Below are 25,102 nucleotides of genomic sequence, written 5' to 3' on the forward strand. Positions count from 1 at the left end.
GCGAGGAAACGGTGAAAAGAATCTGGGATTGGATCAGCTTGCGAAATGACGAGGAAAGCAAATCGTTTGAGAGAGTTTCAGACTTTGCGTTATAGAACCTGTAAAAGCGAATGAAGCTGCTTTAGTTTAGAGGGGAAAGTAAAGGGGAAGAAAAATAAAAAATAAATGAAAAAAGAAACGAACTTTGAATCACCCCTTCGGTGCTTTTTACCCTCAATTTCGGCTGACGTCTCGCTGTATTACTTTTGCAATTTCCTCGATGTCACCGCGCGTATCGACAGAGGAATCAATATCAATGGCCGCGTTTCTATTTGATTGCTAGACTCCTCGCACGTGTCGGACGCAGCCGCTGTCTGGGTCTACGGTGATAATGGCGACGAAAAATCTATTAGCCATGACCACCGAGGCGACCGTGCATTCGGCAAACAACGAGGCTGCGAGAGCACAGACGAGAATCGAAGGGATGATCGCCGACCTGAGCCGCAATGCCACCGACGCTTTTCGCTGAATCGATTATGTCCTGAACGACTCTTTGACCGCCGTAAGTCCGCAGAATCAATTGGTTTTCACCGCGGAATCCGTCATGCGCAGCTGGCGATTCTAATAGTCCATTTATAGAGTGACCAAGATTTTACTGATGAATAATTTAGCAGATCGATGAGTCGAGAATCGATGCCTTTTCGCTTATTTCGTTAGAGGATAGTCGCACATTTAGGATTTATAAAATTCACGTATTCGCAAGGTCTACGAAGATTTTCGTGAAAATGCAAGAAAAGGAAAAACCGGAATTATAAACTGGAGACAAGATGTCAACTTTTTGTTTCAAACTACTTTAAAGTAGCTGAAGTCGTGGTACATAAATATAATCTATTGAATTCTATGACTTAATTTGTTTTGAAGACTATTCTCCACAATCTTACCAACGATATGACATTTATTTTCTATCATGTTGGTGTTTGTTGTAAGTATTTGACTTTCCAAGACTGTACTGATACCGATTTTGATTGAAGCAATTTTAAACTTTCGATTGAAAGAAAATCCATTGAAGTGAATTTGTGAAAAACAGTTTACTCAAACAAGGTAAAACTATACCCTATCGAACGAATCTACTTGTTTTACAACTATTTCAAAGAAATTTCGAAATGAAAACTCAATATCTGATTTCCTGTTCATGATTTCGTTATATTTATTTCTTAAATTTTCAGTATACACGAATTCTCAATGTCCGACTATCTTGTAACGTCGTCAAGATAAAAGTATCGAATTTTGAATTTGGAAGAACAAAAACACAACGTGTCGATTCATTCAGTTTCGACTTCAAATCAATCCAGCCTTTCCTCACAATTTTCAGCCAATTTCAGATCCCGTTCGAATTCACTGGTACCTTAACACATAAAAATTTTCTAGTTCCAGGCGAGGATCGGCCGCCTCGACGTCAGCGGCAGCGATTTGATTATAAACGAGTGCAGATCGCGAAGCATTTCCGTGGAGTCGGTCGCAGCCGACATTCTGGCGAAGGCCAATTCCTGCGTCAGCGACACGGTAGAATCAATCGGAAGACAATTGGACGAGACGTATTCCTTGATTGAATCAATACTATCCAGGATTAACTCCGATCAGATCCTGGCAAGGACGTGCGTCGCTGAATACGAGAAGACCGAAATGGCGCTTCGGATTGCGATCGTGATCGCGCTTTGCGTTAATCAGGTAACAATTTGGATGACAATGAGTGAGATTGGGATGAAAAATTGGGGTGTACAATTCTGATAGCTTCGGTAGAAATATTTGGCAGCGAGTTGATTGGATATTCTGAAAATGTTTTTTAAAACAAAGAGAAAACAACAGTTTAGCAATATTTTGTAGAATATCGATATAGCCAGCGTTATTCTAGATCCGACAATAGTGCCTGATTACACATTCAGTGCTAATGATAATCCGGTTGAATAATTGTAACGAGTTTGTTAATAATAAATTCACCTCGTTCGTTGCACAATTATTACCTTAATTATACAGAATATGCAATCAGCGTTAATCCAATATCGACAACACTCGTTTGCTTTTATATTAACGAATAGATTCGATGTCTCCAAACGGCGTTTTCCAGGCCAACGAACGGATCCTGTCCACCGTTAAAGAGGAACTTTTAACCCCGAGTGATCCAGCGTTTCTGGACGATTTGCAAAACGATGCTTTGAACCAGCTGACGAGTTGCGACATCCGTGGACACGCTTCGTTGTTCGCAACCCGGACCGACGTTCTCTACGATGAAATAAAGACCCGCGTTTTCAACTCACTGCAATCGATCTCAAGCATGCGCTGAAAAATTTGTGACCAAGTCGATGTAGACGTTGTTAATCTCACGATGATACAATTTCAAACATGCATTGTTACCATGATTAAAGAGATGTCTGATGAAAGAGTTAAAATTTTATCCCAATTCTACGCGCCGGTGAACAACCTGTAGGGTTCGGATTACGATACCACTTTTTTCATATCTGCACCCTTCCGCATGTCATGAAGAAACGCGGGCTGCTCGGTTTTCGCAGAAAAAAATCAGGGGGAGTTGTTGAGGATAAAGCGGTTCGTCAAGCTTGACTTCGGATTGATAATGATGATGATGATGATGATGTTGGCAGAGATTTCCGGATCGCATTATGCGCCAAGGTTTCGAATTTTATTTAGTGGTTTGTTTTTCTTGTTGTTTTTTCACAACGTAACAAACTCGCCACGAGTACCGAGCATGCAATTTTCTGTAAAAATTTTGAAATGCACGTGTTGTCTCCAGGGGCGAGTTTTCCTAGCCGTCAGAGTAGCGCTGCACCATATCTCGGAAGAGGAATTGAATTTGTTGAGAAAGGAGGGCTGGATGCAAAATTCCAGATCCTGTTTGAAACGTCAATTTCCTCGAAATTTGCAACAAGGCGCATCGGTTTTCCATTTTTATAATCGGTATGAATTCTTCTCCCTTGTGATTTGATTGAAGCGAGTTCGCCCGGCTGCTCGCGAAATATGAAAATATACATTTTTCCCGTCAAAGTAAAACAAAATAGATAAGAGAAAGAAAAAAAAAAAAACGAAGAAAAAAAAATTTTAAGAGGTTCTTCCACATGCCGGTTACGCGTGCCTTTTACCGAGGGAAACGATACGAGAGATATGAATGGATGGGAAATAAGAGGCTGCGAAGATACGAGCACAAAGAAGTTCCGTACATTTTATCACTTTACTCAATTCAATCGGAACCGTGACATTGACCCGTGCTTCGAAAAATTTTAAGCCCCAACTGGTTTAAAAGAAATATCAAAGAGATGGTACATATCACCAAAAATTCTCACACGATAAATAGACGAACTGAGATCCAATATCTTAGTCATGTTTAAAATTTTGGCGTTTATAACTTGACTTACATAGTTCTATCAACTGATCACATGACCGGCTGAAAATCTGATATTTCTTGATTTTTAATCATTTCTTTCAATGATGGCGTGACAACAACATCTAAGCCTAAAGGTTGTTAAAATTTTGTAAGTAATCCATATCCATCTCTCCTTTTTGCGATAATTTAGAGTCTTATATTACATTTGCGGTTTCTTCTATACATGTAAATTATAATTTAAACTCAAAAGTCACAAAATGTTTTTGCCCGAATCTATAATTTTAAGGATCATGTGTTTTATCACACCATGTTCATATTTAACTGTTCATACTGTCGTGTCAAAAAACATGACATGACATAAGCAAATGTTAAGCATTTTGTTTTAGTTTATAGCCTAGAGATGGTCGGCAGGGCGCGATCAAAACGTCGTTTTTTAATTTGAAAATATATTTTTGATCAACACTCGAAGAACCTCTACAATTATTAATCTTCTTTTTTTTTAAATTTTGAAGGGAAAAATACTAACGAAAAAAATTACGAACTCTGAGCTTTTTCACCAAAATTCAATTGTCTTCTAGTACGTGTAGAGCGCGAAAGCTGTCGAGGGGATTGACCTGGATCTAAAGTTGTGTGAATAACGTTACGTTCAATTTAGTAGATTACGAACTGCTGCTGCTGCTGCTGCTGCTGCTGCGGTGTTTCAAATTATAGCTAACTCAAGGGGTTAGATAATTAGATCCTGGTGCCCTCGCACTTTGGGAAGCAATATCGCATATGTTTGCATCAATACAAGAATGATAAACCATCACGCGTTTCTGTGCTTCCCGTATTATACTTGCGAATTCATTCACATTGGAAGTATTGCAGCCTTGTACCGATGATCAAGCAATAAAACTGATGAAAAATAGAATGGAAATAAGCAAGTCGAACGTAGCAGAAAAAGCTATAAACTTTAGTCAAGGGAACACTTGTCTTGAGAAATTTCTTTCTGACCTCCTCGAGAAGTAGTGCAGAAGAAAGGGGGAACCTAGGGAAGGTGAAGGGAAATATTGTGTAGCAATATCGTCGAGAAAGTTTGTAAGGTTTACCGAAGAAACGATTAGTTTGTACTTACGTACCTGGAAAAGTTCGCGAGAACACAAGTGCAAGTGCGATATTTTAATTAAAATCAGGGGATCTTAACGATTTTATATCTTTGCCGCGGCAATTCACTAGCGACGTTAAAGCAGATCACGAATATACACCTTTCATAATGATGTAAGCCGATTTCCGCCTCGTTTCCTTGTCACTCTGCGCGCGTTTTAAGTTCGAAAAGTTCTGCTGGTGCTTGGGTGTAATAATTTTTCCTGAGTGTTCAACTATTCTTTACCCGGTTCATTATTGTAATTCTATTTAATAGTTTGCAACTTTTTCTTCACTTCACCGGCTAACTCTGAATAGCGTGAAATATTATACGCTTCAGGTATCTTAAATGGATAATTTTTCGAACACAGTTGAGTTTAGAGTTACGAGCAGCTTGCAACTTCGGCACAGCTTAATATTGCTAAGACTGGAATACGGTACAATCCTTGACTTGAAAAAAGCTTCTGCTGGGACGCAATTCGTTTTTGTTTTCCCATAATCCAACGTTTGAAAAGTAACGCGACCGCTGAACTGAAATTTGAATAAATATTCTGCCTGAATAACATATACATACAAAAGATGGGGAATAAAAATGTTTATTGCTCGAGAAGCATAATGGTCGTACAACTAATGAACCGTAGGACTATATCAATTCAGATTCTCAGTTTCAGAAGAATGTCGACGTAGCGGAAGAATAATATCGTTAAATAAAACTAGTTCAACGGTGAAATGGACAGGAAAAGTTTTTACGATACGGAATTAATTTTTTTTTTCTTCCTTCAGTTTTTAAGTAATTGTGAATGTATAGGGGGAAGGTAGCTTTTCCCCAATTAATCGTCCGCGAACAGGCAGATTGACGAAAGCTTTTACCCATCGCTAAATTCTCTAGAAAACGAGAGCAGCTCAACTAAAAGACAAAAAAAAAAAAACAACGCATCGAAAAAGATGGAAGAAGATAAAAAAAGGGGGATATTTTTCTCGACAAAGCTCGTCAGTCTAACCTCGATTAAAAACGATAAAAAAAAAATTAAGAATGCAAGCAGCTGTGAATTATATACATGGTAAAAAGCTGAAAAAAATTCTACAACTCTCCGTCAACTGGGCTCAATTTAAGACCTGATCGTACGCGTGAATAATGAAGCGTGTGTACCAAGTACCAGAGATGTAAGCCAACGGTGTTCGTTTCGTATATCTCGCAATTTTTCACCCGGCTCTTCCCTCGTCTCGTCGATATTCTCCTTCGGGTGTTCTACCATGGTTCGATGATCCGATGATGAGGTGCTAGAGCACAATGCACAAGTTCCATGCAAGGATTGCACAATGCGCACCTGGAGGCGTTTCCACAATACAAGGAAACCTAAACTGACGTAACGTACAACGTTGCTCTCGATAATAACGCATTATTAGTTCGTCGTCATGGAAACACGAGCGACTCGTGCTAATTAAATGCCGATTCCATCGCTTGGATTAAAAAGTATCGACCCGGAATGCGAACGTATTTCCAGCGCGGGTACCTACTTCCGTTCTTCGCATCGAATGCCGGGTAGGTTTATAACCAATGAATGGTGAAATCGATCAACGACGTGTGTATATTGCACCCAATTAGTCCCAAGTTCAACCCCGTCAGTCGATTTTCTTTATGAACTCGGAAACTGGCAAAGAAAACTTTCTTTACCTTCTCAAAGGAAACGTGTCTCAAAAAGTCCGGTGATAAATATCGTCTCTTATATGCTCCATGGCGTTTATTGGAGCGTAATTTATCCGCAAATTGAATGGTTTCGCTACATCTTTCAGTCTGCGCAATAAAGGCGCGGCTACTCTTGGGTCCGGATCTCTCGTTCACTCTTAAACTTTTCGAATTTCCCTTGTGAAAACGTTGGAAACGCAACTCGGCTCCGCCATGTTGGGCGAGGATATATACTGGTAAAAATTTTCAGCGGCATCAAAGCGCGTTATGAAGTTACCAAAATTACATTACACCCGGCCAACTTTTCCACAATTCATTACGCTCGAGCATCGCGATGTCTGAGTTATCGAGCCAGAGGGTGCAGTAATCCACTCCTCTCTCGTGAATCAGGAGTTATATCGCAAAATCCGCAACGGCCGTCGATCAGGATTATCGTTAATTCAGATCAGGCTCTCCTGCACCTTGTGCAAGGCTTTACGTGAATTCCCTGCACCGTCGGAGGAGTGAATTTGCAGGTGCATTATTTAAATTCAAGAAACGTCGTTGTTCGACGCCTTCGAATTGCAGCTTGAAATCAAACAAGGTAAAAGCATTGATCTAAATCGACGACACCGAGTTCCCGCGCAATTTCACCGAAGGATCGCAACAATCTAGTGCAGTCAGCGATTAACTGCAGTAATTCGGTTCGCAGGATTCCCAAAGACGGAACTGCATCTCCATTCCAGTCATATGTATGCACGCGTTGCACGTAGGTACACTGTATGCAGCTGTATTCGTGCAAGTATTTGCGATGCTTGTTCACAGCGGTGTCGCGACACGCTGGAACGATTGCTTTGCCTCTACAGCCTGCAGGACATTGGTCGGTTATTTATTAGCTCCGAGGGAAGATGGGCTGTTACCGCAGAGCAGGTACATCTCGCGCCCCGGGAATCGCCCCGTTCGCTTTGTAACTTCCAATCCCAGATTGCTAATTGCAGTTTCTAGCGAACATGGTATACATACAGGTTTGTACTGGGGTGGGGTTGTTACGCGAACAATGTTCGAAGGTCTGGTACCACCAGCGATTCGTTTCGCACCCGAAAACGCGTGTTTCGTGAAAATTTCGTTTCACGCGTCACGACATATCGCGTGATTTTTCATAAGAGTTAAAAAAAAGTGCACACGTTATGGGGTAAGAGATCTGTCAACCCTCACGGGAGAAAAATTGGCAGATATTAAGAAGCTTTCATTCGCACGAGCTTTCTGCCGTTAAGAATATTCAGAAGTGGAAAAAAGCTGCTTCTACATTCACGCGGTCACGCATTTTTTTCCTTGTTCTGTTTTTTTTTTTTTTTTGATCATCCTCTTCTTTTCACGGTCGAACAGAAGCGAAAGATAACCCAGCGAATTCTCGCTGACAAATGCAAAGTGTCTACTCTACTGCTTGGGGATGTACTTTTGACAATGAATGGCTCTCACCTTTTGTCTGTCCTTCATCGAACCGCGTCCCAAAACAGCCATTTTACACATCGTGTCTTCCTGTAGTCGCTTCAGAGAATTTCCCTTAGGCCCCAAGAGTTTTCCCACGAAGTTGAACTGCAACAGACGTAATCGTAAGAATTATGGTATAAATTGGATTTTTTTTTGTCTTTTTTTGCGCATGCTGTACGACTCAATATTGCTAGTCATATAACTATAAACTACTCCGTTGCCCCTTGAGCTCAATGCGGCACAGTTGTAATTTACAAATCTCGTTCGCTCACAGGTTTGGTTAAAACTTATGATTCAGCAGGCAAACGCAATTATTCCCAGATCCGTCCGGTGCTTTTCGCTGCAGAAGACTCGAGTTGCAACTCCGATGTGAATTAAAAATGCATCGCGGCTAGCTTTGAGGGACTATATATATACTAAACTCAATCCTATGCTTGTATATATAAGTATAAAAATAAAGGTAGCTGATATCAAAAGGTAATAATTTAATTATAGTAAAAAACAAGCCAGGAAAATAGCTTTTCTGCACTACTTTTCATCAACATGAAAAATCCCAAACCAATGTCACCATAAAAAGGCCAAATGAAAAATCCAAAACTGAAAAAATTTGGCAGCCAAATAAAAAGTAAAAAGAGAAGGTAAACAAAAGAAAAAACATTCTGAAAAGTAAAAAATGTATTCAATTTTTTAAAAATAAATATATGAATCGGAAAAAACATGACACGTTTGTTTAGAGAAAGCAATAAGGAAGAAAAACTTTAGGCTTGTCGGTAAAAAATTGAATATCGATTTATTTTTGGAAGAACCGGAAGTTCAAATTAAACGGGACACGACAGTTTTCACGCCCATCGATTGGTTGTAAACGCAGGTACTACTGATTAAAAAAATGAACAAATTTGAAAATTCCGCATTTTCACATCTATAGAGCAAGTGTAATCCAATGATTTAATAATTCTTGACTCAAAGAATATTTCGACCCAAGAGTCAAGTCCTATATTAACCAACAAAGTTTTTCAATTACGATCCTCAAATTTTCCTCAACACACATAAACCCTCAAACCATAAATTCCTGAAAGATCCACAAGCAGCGCTAACATTTTCCTTAAAATTCTGTTCTGGAACAGCATACAGTGTACACATCTTAATACTGGCGCCCTGCACGTAACATACGAGTATCTACTTATACACGTGAGTAAAATCCTACAGGCAAACTTTCCCCAAGGGTAACTTGAGCCACAAATCAGCAGCGGCAGTGCCAAGGCGTTTCTGTATGACACATCGCGTAATGCTTATAGCGCAGCACCTACCACGGGCAGCTCTAATTAAACGGATCTGCGCTTCCGTTCCGGTCTCTGGATGCCCTGCACCCCCCTGCCCACCCTCTGAAACTCGTGTGGGTATGAAGTTGGTATAACGGGCGGTGCCGGCAGACGGTAGCCTCTGAATCTGAGGTGGAGTAATACGATCCACTTTAAGCCCTTCCTGCAATAGGCATGCCGGCGGTAAAGGGAAGGGCGGCGATATAGGCAAGATGGTGCAGGCTATCGCAAACTTTGTTTTAATCAAGGTGTAATATTATATTTTCATTGTCTGAGGGGTTCGATCGCCGGAGCTCCCCCCCCCCCCCCCCGAACTTTGTCTAATTGCCGAGGAGGGAGGAACCACCCGAACTCGCTTTATGAGTTCACGGTTACCTAAACTCTGTGCGATTTTCAAAGATCAACGTTGAAACCGTGATTTTGGTTCAACGATTCGGGTGATTAGCCGGGCGGATAAGCTGATATTTTTTTTAAATTTTGAATCAAAACGCGAACAGTGTCGAATTACGCAGACAATCAGTATCCCGTCACCGAATCTCAATTTCATCCCGAGCGTTGCAGATTGGGTCTTTCGTCCACGTGGCGCGATGATTTGCATATTCCGTCTCTGAGGTTAATCGAGCTCGAAGCTTGCGCTGCCCATTCACGCGACAGTTGATCGACCACGAGCATGAGCTTCGTCGGAATGGATCAAATTAGGCCAAATCCAGTCGCCTGAAAATTTCACTTCGCGAGACGCGGTGGTTTGCACAAAATTGCAAACTTTTCAGAAACTCCGGCTTCAAATCGAAGAAGGCCGCCTTCGAGGAACGAGAAAAATTGTTTTCTTGAGCAGGGTGTATAACCTTGTTCTGAATGCGATTTTATACACCGTCGCGTTAACTCCGCGCAGAGCGCCGGGCAATCTTCTTCGTCGTCGAAACCCAGTCTGGGATAAAGTGAAACCCTGGCTCAACCTTAAGAGAGGAGATTGCATAATGGGCTCGCTAATAAGCAGCTCATACACAGCGCCAGCTCTGCCACGTCAGCATTTACTCCTGGCTATGCAAATAGTCGGTGAAAGACGAGAAAAAGTTGGCACTCTCGCAAAAGAAGTTATTTTTTCCCTTCTTACTTTTTAATAAACCGAGTTTTGGTAGGAAGATACGTTTCACGTTTCTTTCTATATTTTCAACGCGTCAGACTTTCGTTGGTAGACATTTTCTTACTTTAAACACGTGCAATTGTCCAAATTACTTTACAAAGTAATAATAGTGAAATACACGAGTATAAATTAGCTAGAAATATGTATGAGATATCGCTATCGCTTTATTTTGTGATTGTAATACCTTGAGAAATCGATCACAACTCCAAGTTCACCTTTCAAATTCAGTCTGATATGCGATTTGCTTTGTTATAACATGCAATGTTCGACTTTGATTGGACGAACTGGATTGTTTTAACTGTATCAACAGTTGCGGATATCAGATAACGTTTGCATTAAATAAACGTCAAGCAGTTAGCTAGGCCACAATACACCCCCGTTTGTTAATTTATTATGAAATATAATATATATTTGGGTATGTATCTATATGCAGCAACATAAATTTTCCTCCTGGTTGAATAAACCGTATTGGTTACGCTACTCGATGCAAATTACGCCAACAATTAATGTACGCTGTTATAAATATGACTAGACAAATACCTGTGTTGTTATCCGTTATTCAGTATTCGAACGATTGTTTGAATATTAATCAGTTCGTTAGAATGACAGGTACGTCCAAATTTAAAGAGAACCGATTCGGTTCGCATGATAATCGCGAAACGACAGGAGATACAAACGTTGATCATTGAGGGATGCAGCTGTTTGTCAGCGGGGTGATAATCGCTGATAATAAGTCATGGTTCGTACAACAGCTGGTATCGCTGTTTCACTACACATATTACAATTTAGTATTCGCACGTACGAATGGGTGAAAAAAGCTCAGCTATCGGATTCGTTCGCTACACGGTGTAACAAACTGAACAACCCTTCGTCCCACTTCCATAAAAGGTAAAACAGATACGAGGCAGGTTGAATTCCAAAGAGTATATTATATATATATATATCCCTTCGAGACTGATAAGGAAATTTGTTTCCTCTTTTCAGTTCGGTCCTTTTTCAGCCATAGACCCGCATGAAATCATCTCTATGAGTTCTGCTCGCCCTGAAGGCCGCTCCAGTTTCTAGATTTTAGTATCTCTTCGTCGCCCATGACGGCGTGGCATCAGAGGTAGCTAAACGTGTCTCCGGACGTGACTCGATCAGGATATTTTACCTTCACGGTAAATAGGAGGTAAAGTCACCCGACTGGGCGAGGTTCCACAGGCAACTAAGTAAAACATGCAGGGTGAGAGAAGGCAGTTCCTGCAGGAAGGCGTTAATGGGCGGAAGGTGTATGGTAGTCGGTGGCTATAACGATAGGCTTTCCAGGAATTCTCAGTGTCGCAGAAACGTGCCGATAGGTCCCTTTACCGTAAAACTTTACGCTGCATGTGTATACTTTGTCTGGTAACAACGATGGTCATGGGCTGCAGTCAAGGCTTATGGCACACCTGCGATAAAGTGTAATGCCTGTGAAGCGAACCAACCCCGTTAAACAACCCTTGTTAAGGTCTGCTAAATTACTACTCGCTCGTAACGATCATGGAGTCCAAGTTTCTTGCAAATATCTTTCAGATCTCAAACTGTATGAGCCTTTCGCTTTGACTCACCCTCCGTTACGTCAAATTTTGCATTCGAAATACGAAACCAGGTGAAGTTTGAAGGTGGTGCTCAATTTTAACAGGCTGCATATGCAGGAACTTCAAATCTTTTGCGGGTACTTGACGGAGAGACATAAATGAAAAGCGTGTGCCCAATTCACTGAACGAGAGTTCAGCTCACGTGCTGTTTAAACTACTTTAGTCTTGGTGTCGGCAGTTACACTGCAAATTATTTGCTCCGCAGTACCCTTTACTCGCTGATATATTATATTCAAGGTCTTCTTGGATCGTTGATTGCATATTACGTGTAGAAAACTCAAATGGAGATAATCCAGAGAACTTGACAGTGTCCGTAAACCAACATCATGGCCTCGTAAAGGAACCATTCCAACAGTACCTTCAGAGTGACTGTCATACTAGTAATAATTCACACTGTCAGCGGTAGTAACAGCCCGCTTGACACTTAGTCTTTCTAAAACGGTGGCAAAACCAGTCTGCTACAGGCTACTCGAAATGCATGTAAAGTTTCGAGTTTGCAAGGTTCTTACAGTCGTTTCTTCAGCCCTAAATCTCAAGCACATAGACTTCCATGTCACTAGCAGTTTAAGATGCAGAAATGTGCAGTGTTTCCGGGCTACTTTTAATTGCCTTAACTCCAGGAAGCGTAGTTAGACTATAGAACAATAATTGAGCAGCTTCAGCCCTCTTCATGCATGATTAAAGGCTCAGAGGTAGAAGAATCCTCGGTGTTGGCACTCGGCAGTTTCGAAGTAAGCGCGCTGCTGCATAGCAGCCCTTCTTCTTATTCTCGCGTGACAATTTATAGCGAGGTGTATATTCTGTTCGGAAGTGCATTTCCTTGAATTCTCCAGCGCTGGTTTATGGGGTTTAGATCCACCTTCCATCACACCGTGCACGGTCTTTCGCCTGGGTGATACTGCGCCGTTGCAAACGGCGAGGATAAGGATTGGCATGCTTCGATGAGCACCTTTTCCTGAGATCACCATAAAAGCCTCGCACTCGAACCCACTGAATTATTCCTCTGGGTTTCTGAATGTCAATTTCCTCATAAAATCCACGATATCAAACAACGCCAGGATTTTCGCGGGTAATCCGCGTATCAACTTCGTCGGCAGTGAGTTCAAGTTTTCATTCGTTGAATCATCAAATTGGACTCTCACAATTCCATGGTGCAGCAGGTAACCTGAGAAACCTGATATATGGCGGCATAGCTGTGTTGTGTTTGGAAGGAATAGAATGTGTGCTTCGAGGAATAGAATTCGCGGTCTGCTTCTTGGAGTGAGAAAAGGAATAACAAAGTTCTGACAGATGGTTACTCAGGAAATTTCAATTCAAATCATGTCAAATTGGGTAAGCAGCTTTCATCAAATTGTTACATCCCTTGTTCCTTCTTGTTTCAAAGGACAAGACATACTACGTGACGTTCCAATTCACTTTACCTTCTCAACCGTTAATCTGTAACAACCAACTTCGCAAACCATAACTTACAGACAATACTCTACTACTAATGAATTTGATAATTCGACGACGGTACGGTTTCTCATACCACAACGAAAACGGGGTTCACTCATGTTTACCCTTTCCAAATGCGACAAGAAGGAAATCAGAATGACTGTGCTGCGCTTTGTCAAGCCCCCCTCTCCTTCTCTCTCTCTCTCTCTCTACCCTCCATCTTTTTGGAATGAAATTGCGAAAACAAACGAAGAATAAATGGCGTCCATGTATTTTGCTTCCGCGCAAACAATGTAATTTCTCTACGAAAGTACGGTTGACCCAGAATTCGTTTCGAAAACGACTGCTTATGCAGCCAGGTTTAGTTATCGCGGGTGCATATTGCGGCAAGTGGCACACTTTTGGGTATAATATATCCCGCGGGATCCGTAGGAGCAAATGATTTCTCCCTTCACCGCGGTTACGAGGGCAGGGGAGTCGCACGTCGAACGAATCCCCCAGGACTTGTGCCGCCAGGAGTAGCAAACGGAATGGGCTGGTGTATCTAAATTTTGAATGCAAGCGATCCATCCACGTCGAACCCATATCAGTTGCTTTCTCGAAGGGTCGATATATTCGCGGAGCAACACCGTGGTGCCACCCCCATCCTCCCTCCCCCTCATGCATACATCCTTTTGCTTCCAGTGCCTCAGCTGTTGTTCTCCGGAGACTTGGGTAAATTTTGATTCCCGAAAGGCATAAGTATCGGATGACGAAGCGGGCATTTACCCAATCGTAAGTCTCGTCGAGGCTGTCGCAAACCTTACATCGAGATCTGACGATCGTCAAATGAGATAATTTATGCGGTAAGTCGGAATGAGGCTGAATGAGACGCTAATGGAATTGCTTCCAACTCTCGACTTGAGTACCGAGAGGAATGCAGAGTTTTCTATGGCTGGAGCCTGATCAAAGAGAACGAAGGCGAGTGGCCCCTGATCTTCGGAATGCCTGGAATGTACTTTGAACAACGACTCGCCGTAGTGAGAGTCGATTACGGAGTGATTCGCAAAGTTTTATTTGAAAGTGAAACCGTGAATTTGAACGCGTTGAGTTCAGTTAGGCTAAATATCCCGGTACTATCGGCTCCAAGACACCTTAGACACCAACTCTTGGAAGTCAGGGGAATTTCTTCAAGTTGACGCGTTTCATTTGTCAAAGGGGAACTAGCGGACAACCTGAATTCCTCAGAGCCCAAGAATGGAGATACCTATTAAGAATAGTGATAGATCTGTTTTAACACACGGAGATTTGAGCAACGAAGAAAATTTTTATTAGACACCAGTGAGATTAACTACCATATCGTATATAAGTCCATCGAAAGAGCGCGAGAGAGAATGGAATGGAATAGAATATATATATATATATATATATATATATATATATATATATATATATATATATATAATAATGTCCAGAGAGGTTGGACAGCGAGTAGAGTACACACATGTAGAACAGAGAGTAAAATGCGAAGCGAAAAACGAAATAGTAATGGAGTAAACAAGTACAATATAAGTAGTGAGAAAGAAATTGTCTCATGAATAAAATAAAAATATAATAAAGAGAGACAGAGAGAGAGAGAGATATTGGAATCAGCAAACAACTCGTGCCAAGTTTACCAGAAGTTCCATGACCCTCTGATATTGTTGTGCCGTAACTGAATTGAGCATCTTGAGAAAATTTGATTTATCGACGGTGCCAAGTTAGGCGATTGAATTTATGTGTTCTTCAATTTCTCGAAATTCAATTTAACCGTCCGAAATTTCGCCGCCAAGGTAAGGCTCCTCGTCCTGTCGTATCCTGAAACCAGGATGACTCCAGCTCTCTTAATCTTGACGGGTCCATGGCTCCTCCTCCCTTGAGACCAGTAGCCTTCGACCTCCGTCAGACTCGGCGCGGAGTCTAAGTGTCGCGCTAAGGAACCACGGTTCTATCGCCACTTAACGACCCGGATAATGCGTCGCCCTGTTTAACGGAGGCGTCAAACGACCCCGCAACTTCCCTGGGAAATCTAAGTGATATTTGGTTAGGGGAGAGACCATATAAACGGCCCAATCTGTCTTGGCACCTTATACGCTTCCGGGGCACTCTTTACCCTCAGTCCATTGACGCCTCATCATGGTTTCGAGGAAATCACAAGTTTGCCGAATGCTGAGATGCAGAGACAGGGGGGAGATGGCCTCGGTGACGTTGGGTTGAAAATCAAGAGACTGGAATGAAGACGGCGACGTGTTTTCTCGCCAATTGCACAGAGGTGAATCAACTTTCAACGACCATAAAGACCTTGGCTCAGCATTTCAGCTCGTTCCTGCTGTGCAACATTCATCCGACGGTAGGCATTACTATTCGCCCAATTTTCCTCGCCGTGGTGTTTCCCCGAGACGAGGCGAAGCTATTACTACCGAAGGTCCGACCATGATGCCCGCGAGGTTGGAGAAGACGGATTGATCCATCCCCTCGTTGTCTGCTTCTCTCTCTCTCTCTCTCGCACTCCCGTTCTGACTATCTGCACTCTCTACCCTTCCGTACCGGTAGTTGCGCTCATTCCTCTCAGTCTACTTCGGGAATGCTTCCCAGACCAAGTTGCTCGACGCCAAGGGGCTGACCCAGCAACTCGCATCTTAATTAACTCATTCTTATTTGTTGCACAGTGCGGGAAGCGTTCCACTCCGGCTCTTTACCTCCTGCCATGAGCTGGTTTCATCTCAAAGCCTGACTCCGTGTCCTACCTAACTTGTTTTTTTTCCTCCCTCTCTCTCTCTCTCTCGTCTTCTACTTCACTCCACGACCTTAATCAACTACGCTCTCGTTATGACTGCGTTAACAAACAAACTAACAGAGATAATTGAATTCAAAATAACTCAAAGGAAAACCGTAGAACATCGCTCGCGCCATTTTATTGCGACAACTGCGTTATGAAACTTTCTAATTCTTCAACAACTTCACTTTTTCAAATATTTCAACGACCCGAGTATTTTCTACTCTTTCAAAGTCACACGTTTCAAGAGTGAAACTTGACCATCGGCAAGCAGTAATTTGGTCGGGGTTTATAATTTACTTATAATTTATTTTCCAATGACTAAAAACGAACATAATAAGAAATTAACTTCAACCGAACTTCACTTCTTGTCTATTAGAATTCTTATAACGCATACTTGTTCCTCGACAAGAGAGAAGATATTCCAAACTTGTAACATTATACGCAACCATTTATCAAGTTGAAAGTTGGCGCCTTTGGTAAAAGGTCTGGAGTAACGGGTTGCCTTATCCAAAAGTGGTCACAACTTCTTATCCCCTGACTTCACTTCGACTGGCTTCCGGCGATACCTTTGAGTATGCAGATAATATTAGCAGAACCATGTCGAACAATCCAAGCATTATCTTTAACCTACTGTCGTATTATTTAAGCGTTAAAAAGTTGCTGTACCTCTTGGGAATTATTGTGCTTGACGTCTTCAGACATCGATACTTCGATAACTTGGTCCCATTTACGGAGTTCTCGAGTTTACAATTATTGGAAAAGGGCTTCCAGAAATTACTTCTGATCGTAAGACAAAAGTTTGTGCTCCTCAAAAATAGCGAAGAGATTACTGATGTTCAACCCCATTAACGACTCAAACGTACAGAGATTTAAACTCAGCAGACGATGATTTGAAAGAAACTCAAGAGGTTTAAAGGTAGTTCATTACAAGAGAAAAAGGTTTATCAAACAATCCGAAAAATAATTGAAGGGGATCATAACTGTACCAAGACTCCAAATGAACCGACTTAATAATTCAACCCTGGGTATGGCGTGCTTGAGAAAGCGATGAAAAATCTCAAAAATCTATCAGTAGTCTCCACATCGACGTGGAAAACTGATGCAATATAGTATATAAGTATACAGCTGCATTTGTGGTTATCCGAGCGAGTTATTAAGCAGCTTTAGCTCTGCTCATCGCGTTATATATGAATGGTCTACATGCTTATAAGCACGTAAATACGTGTGTCTACCGAAGCGCAAGAGCCGGCATCGAAATACCAAGCCGTTGACGCCAGTTTATACTGTATCTCTGCTCTCTGCGTTGGAATTGATTGATCGTAGAGAGGTTTGCCCGACCGCGTGTTGTAGAATCCGCATATGTTTCGAGAAATAACCCGGAGGAGAATTCATGAGATCCATTTCATTAGAAGATTGCTTTCGGGGAGCGTAGTTTGGTTCGTTTAACACGTGCGCCATTCCGACACCGCTCTTCGACGTTCTGAGGGACCGATTTCCCCTCCCACAAGTGCGCTGGGAGAGCTTTCGAAGCAAAATACGTAGTTAACGACACCAGCAACGATTCGAAGTGACTTTCATTCGACGAATTTTCGTGTAATAAATATTTACGGATCGGGGGTGGAAGAAGCAAATGAAACAACAGCTGGGCATGGAACGGTGGGAAGATGGGAATTGGGACGAGGTACGAAACTCACCTTTGGATGATCCCTGACGGGGACTTGAACTCTGACTGAAACTTTAATTGGCTTGTCCCTTGTGATGTCCACCATCCTTCTCTCGCCCCCGTCCCCGCCTCCGCCGCCCCCGCCACGAACGCCGCCCCTGCCGCCGCCGTTGGAGTCTGTAACAAAGTGAAAAAGAAGTCAATCGATGCTTAATAAATCGCGATAATTTGAGGTTTCGTATTGCGAAACCTTCGGTGAAGTCAGAATTATGAGGATTTACCGATGAAGTTGCCAAGCCAAAGTATCGTTACGAAAATCTGTGAACTTTGGGTGTCTGCCAAAATCAGAAAACGTTATGCCCATATTTAACCCGACAATAACGTGCGTTGGTCGAAGTTTTTCCTTCGCGCAATCTTTCAATTGACACCAATTGTGTAAATATATATACGGAACCCACTTATTATAAAGTTACGGAAATTTTCACTTTCTTGAATAACCCAGCACGGTAGGAATATTGGAAAAAAGAAACGAACAAATCACGCAACTTTCTCCAAGATTTGAATACTGAATCGAAAAAGTTTCCAATCGTTAACCTTTCCGCGCAACAACAAAATCCACTCGAGAGATTCATCGCCTCGAGTTTACAAATTCTGCGTGTAATTGCAGCAGTCACGGTCGGTTTCCTTACGTGGTATTTCAGCCTTGCCGCTTCAAAAGGGCAAATTCGTTTTAGCACGCAAGCCTCAACCTCCAACCCATGCACGAGAGCTTTACAAGCCGGGTAAAGTTTCGCGTCTTCAAGAGGAGGTCGTGCATCGTCGAGGGATCGGCTTAGTTAGATTGCTAATCAATTTTCGAAGCGGGAAAGTGATTTGAATGAACCGACGTATTTCACGGATAATGTATTACTATTTTGAATTCAGTTTTTTCTGTACTTTCTATTTTCCGCACCAGCAGCTACCTGCGTCTACATTAAAGGTCTCTCCTGCTCAATAGAAGCCGATATTCTCTGACCTTTACTTGATATTTCACGACTCGAGGAGAAGGAGATGCGAGTATTGCGCGCAGGGCTGTAACTGGCGTGTTCGTGAGCTTGCATCAATTCAAGCTCTCTTCCGAAGAACTGCATAAACAGAGCAGGTGGGCGGTTTTTGGTGTCCGCAGACTGCAGAATGCAGTGCAAGGTGCTCAGGAGTGAAATGCCAACTTTGCAGAAGATTCATGGCACGGTGAGTACTTCGGAAAAGTTAAAACGACAAAGTTTTAAACGAGCACGATAAACATGCAGCTTTCCCACCTTACAGCGCCAGCTTGTATCGAAGCTTTTAGTATATACCTATATACCGTTCTTCTCTGGTTTACAACGTATGGGAATAAAAGAAAATGTAAAATGTGAAGTAAAAAATAAGTGTAATGAAACAAACAAATAACAAATAAAAAACGCAGTATATGTGAAATGAAGAATAAAATAAACGAGATAATAAACCCAGGATATTCTCTGAATTATATTGTCATGCAATGAAAGCAGGGAACTTCTGGTTGTTACTCGTGGACGGCCCGTAGGTATAATAACGCATCGTTATATCACCGTTGAAAAAAAAAAACCAAATAAATCGCCACCATTTACAACCCTCAGAATTTTTCACGTCTGGCGTTCGTTAAAGTATGTCGTTACAAAACTTATTCTTAAGTCGCGTCAGCGCAAAACTTATTGTTAACGTTCATTGAAATTCCTTCTAATGACGACAGAACGTGAATGTAAATTTTTTGAAATTGCAATATTTCGAATGCATATAAGAGGAATATTTCCTACTGTGAAATATGACGCGTAGATATTCGCACGACAATCCGGCATCGCTCGTGTGCAGTAAGTGAAAATTTCCCGCGAATTTCACGAGCTTCGTTCGTCTTATCAACGATTTTCCGGCTCTTCCGGCTCGTCAAAAGGACTCAACGTCCCCGCGGACGTTTATTGGACGGAATAAGACAAATGCGTTTGGCCACCGGATACGCTCTGCAGAGTATATTTATATCTTGATGTTACCTATACGTGTACACGGGGTGATTTATGAGTTTCATTGCGAAGCAGCAACACCTTACTAAATCCACGTTTGTTGCCCTCACGGTGGTAAATTATTCAGCGTTGAAGTGGAAAAAGTGAAGTAGAGAAAAAGCGAGAAAGAATAAATAAATAAAAAATGAAACAAAAAATAAAAAGAGATAAAAAAAAAATAAAAAAAAAAATTCTTTTGGAGATTTGGCATTTGGAAGTAAAAAATTTTATCGCAAAAAATGCTACCCAATCCGCCCGAATGTGCCAAAGAAAAGACGGATAACATGCAAATGGGTTCTGAAATACGCCAGAAGCTTGAATATCAGGATTATGTTTATCCCACTCGGAGAGATCCAATCGTGACTCTCGTTTATAAAACAGAGTTGCCACGCCTTGGAGATACGTTTGTTCAGTTCGGTGCCAGGCAGAACAACACGAGATACCTTCCAGACGTCGCGACTAAAAACTAGAGTGCGCCTCGATCTTAGATCTGATTTAGTGCTTCTGAAATCTAGAATCCAGACCTAGGCACGTAGCAGACAAAGACGTAGAACCTTAGCTGAATCAATGTCACTTGAGAAGATGTTTCGGCCTACTTCTTGCTCCCGCACCACGGACAAGAAGATTTACCACGTCGAAATATATTCCGCAGCCTTTGAGCCGAGGTCAAGGAGCCTTACACAATCAGTCATGGGTCGTTAGAGCCTGAAGACTTGCTTTGTCATGTACCTAATTGAAATCCCGAAATGTATGGAAACAAGATTACGGAAGTTAGTGAGAAACAAAAACAATAATTCAATCGAGGTTTGGCATGGTTTCAAAAACAACCGAGTATTTCTGAGTTAAACAAAAAACGAATGAAAGTACTCAAATTACTACAGACAAGCTCGCAGAGTGAAATAACCGCAGCGGCCGAATTGTGCTCCAAATCATGGGGGGTATAGCTGGATCCATGAATTACTACAGCTTATACCGTTGATTGAATTCACCGAGGGAAGACTATAACGATATTCGATCGTTAATTTATGCCGGCTACAACGCGCATTGTTTCCAATAAGTGTCAGTGGCGTGCATCGCCTCCCGATTTTAGCACGTCCCGTCGATCAAAGCATATATATATATATATACATATGTTGCCCTCCTGTTCGATGCTGATCGAGCCTTTATCCTCGTGTGTTCAAATTTTCATTCCCCACGTATTTACGTGTACAACTCCAATAGCAAAGGGACGCATTTATCGATCTCCGGGGAACTAATGAGCGCGCAGTCTATTGATGTAGGAATAGATGTGGAAGTACGGGGGCAGATGGATGGGAAACGACGAGGAGCTGAGAACGTAACTTTGATTGGAGAGAAAGAGAGAGAGAGAGAGAGAGAGAGAGTGACTTTGGAATCAGAACACGTCGATAATGTAGAATATCATGAATTATGCATGAGAGCGTGATACTCTATGGATATCCCATGCATTTCTTGATATTATACATACATTCTCATACAAGTAGAGCTCTGTAGCTGGTCACGAGTTACAGCCGGAGTTTATATATATACGGTACGAAATATCGAAATTTTTGTCTGTATTTCAGGATTGAATTTCGTTATCATTCAAACAACCGTCGTCAGTGTTTTCCGGCAGAGAAAAAACTCGATCAAAGCTACACGTGCCGGGTTGCGTGACCCATTCTTGCCGTGTCATTTCGTTCAAAGAGTTCTCGAAACCTAATCCAACGCAAGGTGAAAAACTGTCAGTGACAGGAACAGCTCTACCAAACCGCGTTCCCTGGAAACTCGAGACACCGAAGCGATCTCATTTCCTGTCGAGCAGGCGAAGATCCTCCGCGAAATCAACATTCAAAGCCACCACGAATCTACCGGGCTAATAAATTTAGATCTCAAGAAGGCTTTCCTCGCGCACGCTTCCAGTGGTTAAAGTGTTTCGCTTCGGGGTTAATTACCATAAACTCTAGGTCACCGCCTACCTTCTTCTCTACTCCATACCGGTGCTGCTGTTCCCGCATCCTCCACCCTCGGGATCCTCCTCGGCTCAAATACCGGAGCGTACATGTCGAGGGTGACGATCGCGCAAACACACCGTATTAGGATCCACGGGGGCGACAGGATACGAACTCCGAGGCAGGGAGAGCCTGCTAGATAGTTCCGCAGGAGGAAAGCCTGGCGAAGACCCAACGACGAGAAAACAAACGGGTTTGCCGAGGAGCGAGGGTTTAGTTACGGATTTAGTGCCTGTCGGATAAAAATGGGCGAAACTAGCGGAACTACAGTTGGCAACAAATAATTGTGTTTACTCCACGAACCAGCAGCCACCGATATGTATTCGAAAATATCCAGTTTCACGTAGACGACGTTTCATTTATGGAAGAAAGACTGCCGTTACAGAATACATCGAGAATCTTTCAAATTCAAAGGTTTTGTCGTTTTGGATTATAATGTGGACACAGCCAACGAGATCCTAATTATTTCGTTTTCTTACCCATCACATCCCTCTGCTCATTACAACCCTTTGTATGGTGACAGTGGTGGGCCTCCATTTGAAGTTGGAATTTTTTTTGAGAAATCCGCATTGTATTTCTCCAAGAGCAAGTTGAATGGGTTACATAAATTTCAGGGCCCTTTCCAACAGGCTGTGCTTTCTATCTCGTGCTTGCGTTGGCGGTGGAACGAGCCGTAATTTTGAGGTAACTTAACTGCACAGAGGGTGAAGCTCGCGGCGTGTTGTCAGCCTGCTGTCTGACGGATCAAAGCACCGAACTTTATTGGAAAGATTTGACGTGGTCTTGACGTGAGAGGCCCAAATTTCAACATCGATGGCCAACGAAGCTTGCAGAGCATTTAACGTGAAACAAGGTACTCCAGTATTGGAATATATATTTTCGTTTACAGCGGATCAGATGAATCGATGCCAGATTTGGGACTGCGAAGAGGTGAGGCGCATTATATTATATGATATTCGCGATAAGTCGCAGGATGTCACTGTGGATAGGCAGGATTGATATTGGATGTTTCAGCGTTTCGCCGAATGCGGCTCTGCATCGTATCGAGAATCTGTACCGTTAGGATCACTTTATCGAAACGCGTGCCCGATGTGTAAAATTTTCAACATGTCAAACACTACTCCAGGTTATCCTCCTCTACCTGGTCCCTGCTCAAACTAAGTTTGACGTTGGAATGATTTGCGAGCTCGACGATTTATCATATCTGATTTTTCCCTGATGCAGTCCGTCCCTTGTCCGGGCCAAAATCGCTGGATTATAATCGGGATGACTACGTGTATATATAATACATATATGTATAAGAGCGCATGCGCAAAGGATATGGGGAAAAAACCAGGACCTTACGCGCTGTTCGTCAAAATTTAGACACGCACAGGTTGTACGTGACAACGGTCACCGTTCGATCCAGGTCGAGAACTGTAACAAATTCAGGACCTTTTCCGCACGAAACTCTTGAATTTAGTACGTAGACACACACTCGCACGAGCTACAATAAAGATATCTACATATTGCGTCTGGATACCCTACATGTTTGTGTATACTTGGGGTGCAGCAACGACAACAAAAGCTCCCCTAAATTGTTGCGACAAGCGTGAGTGTAAGCGGAAAAGCACGCAAGCACTCAAAGGTGGGAGTTTGCGTTAACTTAACGATAATGACGTAATAAACATACTACACACTTACACAGTTATTTGCTGTGAAAATATTACTGCTTCGAATCAACAAAGTGATCTGCAATGATAAAAAGAATTTCACCATTCCGCGGATCAACCTTCGATTTTTACGCAATATAAGAACAGTTTTCAGGTAGAACGAAGTTCATATAAGTCCGATTAGAATTGAAACCAATCACAGATGTGAGTGTATGAATTATAAACAAGCGTATTACAGGAGAGTTCCGAAGTACTTAAACACACGCGTGACTGGTCCTCGAGCTGAGCTTGATCATTAAAAGTTGAAGCTAATTACAGAGAGATTTTTAACGACACAAGAGGAGCTGGATTGTTGGTGCGAAGGTAGAAACGTGGAATGACGGTGGGCGTCGTGACGACTGGCCAGGATGTGCGACCTGGAATATTACTCGACGGTTTATACACGGGAGATTGTGTTGCCCTGGGAACCGTTATCTCACGCTTCGTCGTTCCTCACCCACAGCGAAGCCCTTAGCTTTACGCTCTCGAGTTCTGTCGCCCCAGTAAGTACATCGAGTTCTGCACGGCGCCGAGAGGAAAGCTTAGAAACGATACCGTCGTTTTGCACTCAGAAAATTCTCTCTCAGGTGCTCCGTTCTTCTACCAACTTCTGACTGCTCGGTGCTCCTGGAGATGACGCTTAACGCCCAAAGTGGGCATCGGTTACATAATGTCTAACGATTATCTACGAAGACATCACTCCCAGGAGCACCTTGCGCAACGTATTCATACCATTATGCATTAGAGATAGAGTTCCAAATAACTCGCGAGTGGGACGATGATTAACCCAAATAGACCGCAATGGGTCTGAGTTCTGATACTCGTGTTGTATGGAAATTGATACTCGACTTTCACTGGATGATACTGAGTTGACTGGTAATTGTTTAACTAAATTGATTTAATTTTCAACTTTATAATTTCAATCATAATATTTGACAAGTTTTTCAGAAGGATTTCGGTCACTCGATATTTTGTCAAGATTTTCTTGGTTCACACAAGTGAAGAGTTGGGTACCCAAGATAACCGCTCTGTCAGCAGTTGTATTTTATTCATCACTTTTCAAAGTGAAATCATGTTGTAGGTTCTCTTGAGAACATCATACACAGATGCATCGATTTCTCTTTGGGCGATGATCTCCAAACTGGTTATCTGCGTTATTCAATTGTGTGCATATTCTGCTCAAACAACATTTTGCCCAGAGACAAATACGTGTCGAATGAATAATGCAGTGGTTGACTAATCCGTTCATCCCCTTTCGATTTGAATTTGTCACGAATTCTGTGTTGCCGTTAGAAATTCATGCCTCCCTCCCATCGGATATTTCACTCTCCTCCGGTTTTATAATTACCACAATATCAATTCCTATCGTAACAGGAATGCTTCGTTTCCTACAAATGAGTAATTTCGCACTAGTATACCATTGGATTAAGAATTTACTTGATGATGGTTATAAAGACGTGCCAATATATTCATAACCAATACTAGAAAATCTCAATGGAACGAAATTGGTTCATGCTAATTGACGATAAAACCATATTCGAGGCGTAGAATCTCGTCGAAAAAAGGATTCTCATGAACCGATCGTCGGCTCAGTGAAACGCCGAAAGCGTGGAAAGTAAGCAAAACGAGAAAAAGTGCCAATTATAGCAACCGTCGCTATAATTTTCAACGATACAGATACTGGAGCTCATTGACGGGTCATGGTCTGTGGTATTTTCTA

The 25,102-nt window shown here is 42.2% G+C and overlaps 1 protein-coding gene across 6 annotated transcripts in view; it reads right to left on the bottom strand.

Moving 5' to 3' along the window:
• Positions 1–25,102, bottom strand: part of LOC124407022 (KH domain-containing, RNA-binding, signal transduction-associated protein 2-like) — a 119,969-nt gene that overhangs the window by 49,127 nt on the left and 45,740 nt on the right. For all 6 annotated transcript variants that reach the window (XM_046882806.1, XM_046882803.1, XM_046882802.1 and 3 more), the window contains exons 2-3: positions 17,660–17,805; positions 7,641–7,757 (exon numbers count right to left, since the gene is read on the bottom strand). In XM_046882806.1, coding sequence (XP_046738762.1) covers positions 7,641–7,757; positions 17,660–17,805 — 263 coding nt within the window. The remainder of the gene's footprint in view (positions 1–7,640; positions 7,758–17,659; positions 17,806–25,102) is intronic.

The sequence above is a fragment of the Diprion similis genome, chromosome 6, assembly GCF_021155765.1.
Source record: "Diprion similis isolate iyDipSimi1 chromosome 6, iyDipSimi1.1, whole genome shotgun sequence".
Taxonomy (NCBI): Eukaryota; Metazoa; Arthropoda; class Insecta; order Hymenoptera; family Diprionidae; genus Diprion; species Diprion similis.